Source organism: Sycon ciliatum, chromosome 5 (assembly GCF_964019385.1).
Source record: "Sycon ciliatum chromosome 5, ocSycCili1.1, whole genome shotgun sequence".
NCBI lineage: Eukaryota > Metazoa > Porifera > Calcarea > Leucosolenida > Sycettidae > Sycon > Sycon ciliatum.
Window position 1 is genome coordinate 177349 of NC_088647.1, and position 12352 is coordinate 189700.

At 44.2% G+C, this 12352-nt stretch overlaps 1 protein-coding gene across 1 annotated transcript in view; it reads right to left on the reverse strand.

Moving 5' to 3' along the window:
* Window positions 1–1778: 1778 nt before the first annotated feature.
* The window catches only part of LOC135817065 (uncharacterized), a 67826-nt gene continuing 57252 nt past the window's right edge, over window positions 1779–12352 (reverse strand). Inside the window, exons 17-22 of the mRNA XM_065330165.1 lie at window positions 11489–11633; window positions 10460–10532; window positions 9318–9391; window positions 6562–6602; window positions 5777–5972; window positions 1779–2440 (exon numbers count right to left, since the gene is read on the reverse strand). Coding sequence (XP_065186237.1) covers window positions 2286–2440; window positions 5777–5972; window positions 6562–6602; window positions 9318–9391; window positions 10460–10532; window positions 11489–11633 — 684 coding nt within the window. The 3' untranslated portion in view covers window positions 1779–2285. The remainder of the gene's footprint in view (window positions 2441–5776; window positions 5973–6561; window positions 6603–9317; window positions 9392–10459; window positions 10533–11488; window positions 11634–12352) is intronic.

Consider the following 12352-nt stretch of genomic DNA (forward strand, 5'->3'; position numbering starts at 1 on the left):
GGTAGCATGGTAGTATGCATGTACTTACTATAGACATAGTCAGTATTAGTCTAACCCGCTCTGCACTGAGCGTATACAGGGCATAGTGTTTGCATCTGTAGTGCACTAGTGGCTAGTAGTGGTAGTTCATGTGGCCCATGTACTCTTCAGCTAGCATAGCATTGGCCAGATTTTTGGGCGACGACTGTAGCTGAAAAACTCCCTGGTATCAAGCAGCTAGCCGGAGCGCTGCATAGTGCTAATACTTGCTGGCGCCAGCAGACAATAAGACAACACTGTCGAAGTGTTTGATGGTTTCAGGATAGCAACAGATTGCTCAAAACTAGCTCAAATTGAGAACGATTTACCTGTGCAGTGGGATTTTAGCAGCGACAGTTATAGCCATCCATCTTGGCAACAGCAATACTCTTTCCACTTATATGAGCGCAGCACAAATCGTTGATGTGCGAGTATATGTGTGCACAAATCATTTTGGTATCACATTGTAGAGGTGTATACAGTAAGATCGGGCGCCGAAGAACACCTCGCCGAAGAACACCCAGGCTGAAAACCGGCAAAATTTAAGAACAGTCCAGGCTAGAATTATCAGATTTAAGAACACTAGATCTACATTGTACGTAGATCTACATTGTACATGTATGGGAGGTGAGTACATGTCATGTACACGTGTAAACAGTAACTGCTACATGTACAGTCATTCCCATTTACGACACCCACTAGTTTAAAAGTACTACATTGCACTACATGTACATGTCATGACGTCACTCGACTCGCCGCGCGCGTGTGAATAAGAACGGTCTGGCTAGAATCAAAAAGTTAAGAACTTTCCTAGGCTGCGCTCGAGCCCCTGCGTTCTTCGGCGCCCGATCTAACTGTATTCGATTACATCATCAGTTGAGACGCCTCGGTGAAGGCGCGGTCTGGCGACACAGCGCTGGACCTGCACTAGCGACACAAGCTGCATACTTAGCGTCCTTTGGAAAATCTGCGCACTCATGCGTGTACTTGTGCCCAATGACATCATTCGCATAACTTCTATATGCACTTTACCTGCTAGGTGCATGGTTTTCAAAATGAGGGAGTTCTGGAAGTTTGAAAAAAGTGCTCGATGCACCTGGGTGCAGAGCGGAATAAATGAAAACGACGATGCAGAATAGCACATTCCCATCACATACAGCAACGCAATTTCAATTTCCCTTCTTTTTGCATAGTTGTCAAACATCGAAAGTCATGACAACAGGCAGTCCATAACACCAAGAGTGAGCAACTACCCGCGCTACTTCCATCGTGTGCCCGTTTACCACATAAAACCGGGCTATATATACCCCCCCCCCACACACACACTCATACTCCTGCCCATAACAAACAAGCTATGTTGGACATAGCAACACAACACACACACACACACACACACACACACACACACACCTGTTACAGTGGTAGAGAGGTACTCATAACTCGTACCTAAGTGTCCTTTCACATCTTGACATTTTAGTATTGGCTCCGTTTCCAAGTTAAATTGGTTGTTTCGGAATGCAAGTTCATGCGCTGCACTTTCAGCCATGACATGTCGCCGTACACATGCGTCAATTTACTCGCAGCCAAGGCCTGGTGATAGCCAAGCAAGTCTACTTCACACTCAGTGTAAAGATAGACGGAAAACTCAGCTGGACAGCCAGAAAGGTAGCGGAACTGAGACGCAGACAAGTGAAATGCGCTGATTTCCTGGTCAGACTTTGAACGGCGTTTTCTGCACTTCACATTCAGTTGCACTTGACTGGTTTTTTCGTGGCACCGCTCATATAATAATTATATAATACATGTTCTTCAGTAAGGTTTGGTAATTGCATGGAAAAGATACACACCAACAAAATGGTGAAAAGAAGAACACTAAAGTATGCTGATTGGTTTGCAGGACTGAAAACAAAATACTTTGAGGTATGCACTAGGGAATAACATACCATCATCCTGAAGGTTGAGACTGTAAGGAGTAAGAATTGGCCCAAGATATTGGTACAGACACGGATCAAGATTAGAACAGTGTGAACACGTTTAGATCAGGTTTCTGTAAGAAATGCCTTTACAATAATTATAGGAAAGTAAAAAAACACCGAAACTCAAGAGCATGTGTCCCTCATCCATCGCATGTCAGTTCGGAAACTCGACGGCATCAGCCAACTCTGTTATTATAAGATAAGGCAACATTTCTACTTGTAGATCAAGCAAGAATGGAGCACAGCTGAAATTGGTCGAGACGTTGACATGTCAAAATCGACATGGAGACGTCAAGATGTAGCAGCAAGGATTGAGCGCAATTCATGCACACTTGGCTTGCTCTCGGAAGAAATAGTTGATTCTTGATCCCAGATCTCATATCTGTTCTTCACCAACTCTACAAGAAATGTATCCGTAACATTCTCAAGGACATTCTTCATGTGGTCTGTAATTTGTATAATAGCAAAACACAACACAACCCAACTCAAAAAATACTTAGTCATGTAGAAAATTATTCCTCCAAATAGTAAGACACATGTACACACACACACACACACACACACACACACACACACACACACACACACACACACACAGGTGCACAAACCCATACACTTTGCATACACACACACACTCTGCTCGGGCAATATACACTTGCACACCACTTGCGGAGGACTCATGATTAACAAAAAAAACCAGCCATGCACGGGTGAGCAGCAACACAAGTATTGTTATAGAATACAGAATGTATCATTATAGTATACAGATGTAGTGTTACAGAATGTATCATTATAGTATACAGATGTAGTGTTACAGAATGAAGATAAAGGAAATAGCTGGAATGAGTTCAATGCAGCAAACATCATGAAAGATGCTGTCTATTCATAAGTTCAGGGCTGGTATTTGGGATCACAAAACGAAAACACGTCAGAGGCCATCTTGAGTCACGCTACGTCATCAGATACCCGCACGTGATGCGGGGTCGCGAGATCGCGACTGCGCAAAAGTGTACTTGCCAGTGCAGTCTTTGACCTAGCTGCAACTGTGCAAGAGCAAGTGCTAGTTTTTATCATAGTTTTATTTTTTGGTGGTGCTTGAACTAGTTCGAACTGCTTCCCTTCGACTTTCTCTGACAGAGCGGGTGCTGTTAGGGTTTCCTGTTGTCAGTTTGTATCCACCACCGGTCTTGTATGTCAGTGCTTGTACAAGGAGGTGTTCAGTAGTTATTTTCAGTCCGCACCATGGATCGCATCCAGGGTAGGAAATCGCACTCTGACCGGCTTGATTATCCCGAGTCGAGAAAGAAGCGAACTAGTGGCCAGTTCGGCTCAGTATCATGGCCAGCTGGACGTAGATCAGATCGCCCCGAGGTTGAACAAACCGACAGTAGTCCTGAAATCCTTACCTCGCAGAACATTGACGATGTGGAGCGCGGTGTTCAAGAACAAAGAACCATGGTAATAATTGGATTCGCTCCAGAAAAAATTATTCTCCTGGTTCCCGGTTCCTTTCCCAATATTTCCTATGGTCTGGATACGTGCATCACGCTGAAGCCTAGATGAATCAGATTGTAAGTCAGTCTTCTCTCTAGCTCAAGATTTTGCGAACATGTTATCAGTGAACAATAAAAGCAAAGGACACAGGACAACAAATGGAAAATGCACGTCTCCTTCTTTTCCTTGCCGTGCGCACTGCACTGTCACAGTCTGCAGTTCTGACTGGAAGGTGTCTCCCGTTTGTGAAAGAACCAGCGCAAGTCGCGCGTGGCGCGGCGTCCTTCAAAACGACACAAGTGAGCTCCACATGAGCCGATTTTGACAATCGATGGCTCAAAATTTTCAGTAGGAGATGCTCTGTACTTTCACCAAAGCGAATTTCGCCAAAACGATTCTAGAGGTGGGACACGTTAACCAATTTTGAGGGTGTTATTTGAGGTCTAAATTGCGAAAATCAAAAAATCCTTCGGTGAATCCCTTTGCCCACATCTGAACTCAGTGCCTGCTAAATCTCAGCCTGCTAGAGAGAACTGTGGCTCACTTGCGTGGATTTGAACAGGCCAGAGTCGACGCGAAGTATAACAAGATTCCCTGTACACAGCATGGTGTGACACATGTCACGTGAACCAAGATGGCGCCCACGTGTTTCTGTGCAAGTACTAGCCCTGAAGTTGGGAGGAGTTGAAAACGAGAAAAAAAACTGAAGAAAAATTGATGGCCACGACCCGAAGTCGAGCCAGTGCTGTCACTTATAGTTATGTCCGGTGATGCTCTACCATTAAGCTATGGTACAGTCATCACCCCACCAGCGACCGCGCAACATTTTCTTCAAAGATGTTGAGAATAAACCATATAATGTGTGTGATGGCTATGAGAGAATCTGGATCTGGTCAAGAAGAAGCAGGAATTCACCACCAGGAACATTGCATTTCCAGCAAGGCTACACCAACTCCTTAGCCATAATACAATAGACTTTCAAGTGCGAATACCTATTGAGGTAGCTCAAACCCCTTTGGAGATGAAAAAACCTCTACAGAAGAAGTGCTGTTTTCACCGTGTTTTCTATGTTGTTCACTAGCATGCATAGCCTCTAGAAATTATTAGTGTGGGCAATACATGGGCATTTTGCTGGACTTATGGGGCCTCAAAGCTCCGAAAATTAGGTTTTTATTGCTTTCAAGAGGCCATAACTACAGCTCAAATGCATATCCATAGGCACCCCCCCCCCCCCCCCCACACACACACACACACACTCACCCCCATATGAGTATGATTTATGAGGTCTAAGCATGCTAGAGGCCAACTTAGAAAAATTAGGTGATTTTTTCACGGCCAAAGTGGCTCGAGCTGCCAGCATTCAGTTGGCTTACAGCATTATTCGCTGCCCTAGCGCAAACTGCGGTTTCCTCGGAAGTTGTCAGAGTTATTAGCTTAGCAGTTACTGTACACTACTGCTGCAGCGTGTTTGGTTTCTGTTGTATCCAGGTTGAGCAGTGCTCCAGCCTAGTGTATCAATGTAAATAGTCACCTTGCTCGCCTGATGTGTGTGTGACAATTGCCCACAATTTGGAATTGGGAATGTAAATAGTTACGTACTTCCTCCGCGTTATTAAAATTGTCGCTTCCCAGAGCGATTTTTCGAATATATTTTGTCCACTCGAAGGGCAAAGAAATCGGCTAGAAATTGAGGCAGAGCATTGTCGACGACCAAGCTTTAGTTTGTGGTCCCCCGCTTCGCTGCACTTGCAGCTAAAGTCGACATCTTCATCAGAGTTTGAGGCAGACCCTTCAGCACTCAACAATACGCTGAACAAGACGCGCGGTCAAATTCAGGTCAAGAAACTTCGTTTTCAAGCGATCCATGCCTCCATGTGGCAGGCGATGAAGGCAAGCTAGCATTAATTTTTTCAAGTACACTGTAACGACCTTCCAGCGGGATAGGGTAAGCAGTTTCGCACCTTCTTTCCTTGGCAAGCGCTTCGCTGATTTTGTTGGTGTTTTCAGACCTACTACCTTCGCAGCAACATGCGCCACAAGTAGCGTATTTTAGGAATATGAGACCGCTTTGTTCTTACCATCGTCAACTTCAGAATTTCGTATTCAAGTCGCAAACAGTTCCCAAGTATGGGCAGTTGTCACAAACATCAGCCGAACAAGTTGAGTTACTGTGCAGTCTACAGAAAGTCTACTTCGAGTACATGTCATGCAAAGTACACAGATACTCATGTAACAAGAACCCAAGACCCCAAGAGCCCCTGTGTGTAATGCAAAGTACATGCTTTTACCTTGCCAGGCAAAGCTGTCACTTCCCGTTGTAGATTTCTCCAAGTCGGCTATGACAGCCAAAGGATTGAAACATGACTCCTCAGCACAAGGCTCAGTTGGGTGACTTTGACTGGCAAGCATTCTCTCGAAATGGACATGGTCATCTTCAGTCAGTGATGAACAGCATCCCATGGTAATGCTCCTTGGAAGACTATCCTGATTAGTATACACAACACACATGACAGTCAAGGCATTCAGGTTTATAGATATACAACTGCATTCCAAGACCCCGTAAAAGCAAATACAGAGGAGTGGGAGTGTATGCTGTTTTTCATGACCTTAGAGACGGCTCCAATCATTCCTCACCATAAACCATGAAATTGACACACATATGCACAAGCATACACACACAGGCACACACACAGACACACACAAATACTTGTAGGTATAATTGCTCACTGGTAAACTGGTCATGTGGGTCTCCCTTTGTGAGAGGGGAGAGGGGCTCAAAGAGAATTTTGGAAAGATGACTCAATTGGCTAAGAGACTGTTCAACGGCTGATACCCCGGAAATTCTCAAACTCTGGCCGGACTTGGAAATAATCTCACTTATGGGCTCACAACGCCTCGGCAAGTGGACACACACAAGCACACACACACACACACACACACACACACACACACACACACACATACACAAACACACACAGCATACATACACACGTACAAGGGGGAAGGCGCATACGAGTGCACATGCATGTGTGCCCTAAGTTATATACGATGGAAATGCCATTCTTAATCTTACTTTGATAGTAAGCAAACTTGTCTGTAGTTTCTTCATTGCATCTAAGACGGGAGAAACAAATATAGCAAGATATAGAAACCCACTTCTAGTTCAGAAACATGCCAAGCTGAGATCAAGACAAGTTACCACTACAATGGATGGTGTTGTTAGATTTCCTAGATATAGTAGTACCTCAGGCAAAGCCAGAAGCCACAGACCTATTGCTTATGTGCGCGTAGGCTATGTTTGCATTAGTGTTGAAACGATCTCACCAGGTACTCGTTAGCTCGATCGCCAGAAACTCGGCTCATTTGTTCGGCCAGCTTGTTTGTACTAACGAACAGCGAAACACTGTACTCCGTACACTTTGGCAGAACATGTCAACCGAAGAGTCGTCAAATATTTTACGAGTCCCTGGTTGATCGAGAGTCCCAGTCCCGCACAAAGTGAAAATCAGTGACTGTATGCCTCCACGACACTGAGTTGTTTCAGTTATCGTTACAGTTTTGGTGGACTCCACTGATGTCTTGTTCCGCATCTGCTGACCTGTCAACTCTCAATTTGAGTAAAGTTTGCGCGCAGTCGTTTGGAAGTTTTCTCCCGCAATGCAGGGAAAAACAGGGCTACTTTCAATCTTTGCGAAACGGTCTATTCTTACAAAGGCTGCTGAACAACGCCGCTGAAAAGACATCTTGACACTAAAGACCAAACAGCAGTCCGAAGTGAAGCAGCAGCGGCCCCAAATGCCAGCGGTGATAATTTGAACCAGTTGAATTAAAAAAAATGAATTTTAGAAAAAATATTTGAAAGGGTCATATTTGCCACATCAATGAAACTCGTTAGCTCGCTCGATAGCTTGCTCGTTAGTGGAACTGTTCGCTCGTTTGTAATAGATACGCTCGTATCAACACTATAAATTTGTGTACACCATGTGGCCAATTCATCACGGGAGAGCGGCTGGCGTGTACATCTATCCTGCGAGTGAATGAAGTGTATTTTAAGGCTATTTAGCAATGACTGTTCTTCTTTTTCCATCGGTGCCTCCCAATTTTTTTAAATTATTATCTTTAACTGAAGATCTCCTCAGTTACCTTGTTGTCTGTTTGACCCTCTTGAAGTTGTACATTCTACTGTTGGGGCAACGAACTGAAATGAATTAAAAATAAAACAAAACAAATCTGAAGCATTGTAAGACTGGCAACTACCATCAGAAGTCGGGCAGTACGCAACCATAGCAAACTTAAAACTAATGAGAGAAAGAGAACACTGAAGTGGTAAAGCAATAATATGTGGTCAAACGGGTAGGCCGGATACCCAACACCCGTTCCCTAGATGACTGAGCCGATAGGGATTGGATGCTGGGTACAACCTGGAAGTGAAATAGTGTGAGTATTTCAACATTTCACAGGAAAGTGCTAACCATTCTGACAAGAAATGCAATCGGGCAGCATAAGTAGGGTATACGTATGGTATACGTAGGGTATACGTATGGTATACGTAGGATATATGTAGGGTATACGTATGGTATACGTAGGGTATATGGTATACGTAGGGTATATGGTATACGTAGGGTATACGTAGGGTACACGTAGGGTATACGTAGGGTACACGTAGGGTATACGTAGGGTATACGTAGGGTACACGTAGGGTATACGTAGGGTATACGTAGGGTATACGTAGGGTATACGTAGGGTGTACGTATGGTATACGTATGGTATACGTATGGTATACGTAGGGTACACGTAGGGTATACGTAGGGTACACGTAGGGTATACGTAGGGTGTACGTAGGGTATACGTAGGGTATACGTAGGGTACACGTAGGGTATACGTAGGGTATATGTAGGGTACACGTAGGGTATACGTAGGGTATACGTAGGGTGTACGTAGGGTGTACGTAGGGTATACGTAGGGTATACGTAGGGTGTACGTATGGTATACGTATGGTATACGTAGGGTTTCCTGAACCAAGTGAACGTGGCTACTATACCATTTTCTAGTCTTGTTCTCTTTGTCCTAGTGCATTGTTCAAGTATACTCAGTTAGCTCTCGCTTTTTGCTTGGTATTACATAGTACAAGACTTAGTATACTCAGCTAGCTCTTGTTCTTTGTTTGGTATTACATTCCAAATTCCAGGCAATAACATCCCATGTCGTCGTTTTGCTAGCCGCAACTACATGACAACAAACCAGGCCATCAGGCCATTAAACACTATAGATAAACCTGGGCTTGATCGTGACTGTTCGGGGGGGGGGGGGGGGGGAGGTGGAGGGGGTGGAGGGGGAGGGGTGGAGGGGTGGAGGGGGATGATGATATTCTGCGGTAATTTCCCGGAGAAATTCTAAATTATGGGAAAGGCCTAGACAAACACTGGGATATATTTCACACTCTTTTACGACGGATTGCCAATTGTGCCCAACCCTTTATAGAACAGTTTTCCCTGCTCAAGCAAGTGGCATGGTACTGGTAGCCATTGTACTGGAAGTGTGCAATTTGATTTTTTGGATGTATTTTTAGACAAACCCGGACAGTGGCTGTTCGACCCTCTTTGAAGTTGCACATTGTATTGTTCAGGCAACGAACTAAATCAAAACAAACAAAAAACAAGTGGAGTGAGGGCGGTGGGAATTTAAAAATACAGCAGACATGGTTGCTCTATCCAACCATGATGTTCCTATTCCTAGCACCCCCACTTGTTCTGAAATCGTGTTCAAGACTCCCTGACCATGTGCCCATTGAATAATTACACTGAAACAAATTCACTTCCAAAATCTTACCATCGGGGTGATAACGCAAGTGAAGCTCTGCGATAGTAGCATCAATCGACACTCCGCATACAGACGAACTTGTGCTACACGACAACGAGATCCAAAACAAAACATTGCATCTGTGTACTAGCATCAGGGCAGCACTCAACTACTCTAAATCAACTAATTTCCCACTCGATTTATTGACACAAAGTCTCAGAAATGACATTTTCCTTGGATTTTACCTCACTTAACTCTTTGAGACCCCAACGATCGAATTCGATCGTTTGGTATACGGTGACACTAAAATAATTATATCTCTGGTGTTCCTTCACCGATTTTCATAAACAAAGTATTTACGTTTCGAAAAGACCCTTGCCTATCACGTCGAAGTTATCCGAAGTCTCTAGGAGTTACGATGCCGCCGTGGTGAGACTCGAAGTCGGAGACAAACTGAAAAATGCACTCAGATCGAAAATATTCAAATTTTCACGCTGCACTTGACAGGAGATTTCCCCGGAATAGTACGCCATGCTCAAGCATGCTGCACACCAAAATTTTGCGCTTGAAACGAGCTTTCCGCTGTAGTTTGTTTGAAGTCGATGCGATGAAGGAGAATGGAATGGCGGCTGTTTGAACTTTGCTGTAGCTGTTCGCGCACGGCTGCTGTTTTGGGCGGCATTATAGGCCACGCAGAGCAGAGGCTGTGCAGGTAGCTGGCTTGAGTGTGGTACCAGTCTCTTTGTCTTGGAAATGCCTTTCCAACGGTGGTTAGCTTGTAAAAATCGGTGAATGTTTCATAGAGATACGAGTGAAAGTGCATGATATTTGAAGGTGCGTAAATTGTCGCACTTTCAGTGGGGTCTCAAAAGGTTAAATTCAAACAACGTACTGCTGATGTGGAGACACCGCACACCACTGTACCACAGTTAGGATATTCATGAAGCAATCATGAATTTCTGGCACGCATATGTGAGGTGCAAAGCAAATTTTTTGGATTATGTGGTGAAATGATATCACAGCCTCCTTTATGTGATCACAGGTCCTTGAAAATGGAGGGAACTCTCAATTCATTCGGTGCAGTGGTCATTTCATTTCTTAGACAAACAAATATGCAGGATTGCACTTCCCATTGGGTTTCTTGCAGTGACTTCAGAACCTGTTTTCCTTACCTTGTTTTTGCTAGATGGACGAGATTGTCACAGAGTTGCCGATTTAGCTCTAGTTCTTGTGCCGTCCAGTTCACTACAGACAGAACACAATGTGAAAGCAACCATTCATCACCCCTAGAACACAATGAGAAAGCCGCCATTCATCATCCCTAGCCTGTTTTACTTCATTCACAACGCAATATACAATTAAAAATACGTACAGTACATGTACATACAGTCAGTATGCACCAACATGATGACACAACCATTCTATCAGTCAGTATGCACCAACATGATGACACAACCATTCTTTCAGTCAGTATGCACCAACATGATGACATAACCATTCTATCAGTCTGTATGCACCAGCATGATGACACAACCATTCTATCAGACGGCTGCACATTGAACAACCTAACCAAAAGTCTTTCCCAAGAAATAGTTGTGATCTCAACAGAATAATTTACCACCGCAATCATGGGTTTTTCAACATACAATGCAGCAAAGCACAATGGACAAAATACGGGTTGTACAAATGTACACAATAGACCTTATGCGGTTGTACAGGTCTACAGTCCTATGCTATGTACCTGGCTCAAATTAGTGGCGGTCAACTCATCAGTCTTGCATGCTGTTGAATGGTGTAATCCCAGCACAAGTTGCTATACCTAACATAGCTTGTTAGCTATCATTGCTTCGGTAATGGGCGTACACGTATGAGTATGTATCTGGCATAGCCGCCTTGGATACCTTTCTGCAGCAAACCTATTCCATTGGAATTTGGAATGTATTTGCACACTATGTTGATCAGAGTGTGCAGCTCAAACGGATTCAAGTTTCGGTACGAGATCAATGTCTGTTACCCATACACTTGTCTTGCAAGAGCTTCCAGTACTCGTTGATGCATCTGTGTAGAGACCACCTGCATTCCATGACTAACACACTGCCGGGTCAATGACATCCTAGCGGGCCGTACCAGATAAACATGGGATTGTGTACATCAGTCCAACGAATATAACATCTACATGTAAAGAGATCTAGAAGCCTTACCATGAACCGTGGAGAATCCCAAAACGGACCAGATGGCACTAGTCAGCTGCGTTCGTACTTCTGCAGTAGGTAGACAATGTGGCTTGGAGTTGCTACAGCAGCTGTATGTCTGAGCTATCTTCACTGTGATTACTTGAGCTATCACCTGTATATACCATCCACACACAAATACATACACAACGAGATACATGTCACTTAACTCTGGATCACAGTGCTTACACATTTCTACGAATATGCATCGAACAGGACAACTCTCCCGGTTTTCTTGGGAAAATCCAGGACAATCAGCAATAGTCCCGGAAAAGTCACATTTTGTCTGATCCACGTTGTTCATGAAAACTCCAGGGACTTGCTTCCAGTGTCCCGTTATGTACGGTATGGCCTTGCACTTCGAACTGTGCACTTTCAAGAGCTGAGCAGCCTAGCCTGCATGCACCGATAGGCGCGCTAGGCGCACGTCAACTGATCGAACTGCATTGAAGGGTCGAACTGTGCTGCACGCAGAGTGTGCAGTCGAACATTTTTTGGCGGGAAAAGCTCCTTTTTACTTCTTTTTGTGCCATCCAGGGATTTCGCATGTCTTATCAATGGATTGAGATGTTGGTGGTTGGTCAGTATGATGCATGCAGGTCATAGTGTGACATAGCAATCACATTCATATCAACTGCTGCGAAGGACACAGAATAATGGATTTTCCAATGCAAAAATCCCCATCCGCTTCTCTTTTTACGTTTCCTTTCTTTTCTTTTCTTCTCTCTTCTTTTTTTCCTTTTCTAATCCGCAATCTGTCTGTCCCTTAGTTTGTACTTCCAGGATTACGTAAACAAGAGTGTGCAACTCCGCAGCTAGCTCAGTGGTGCATGG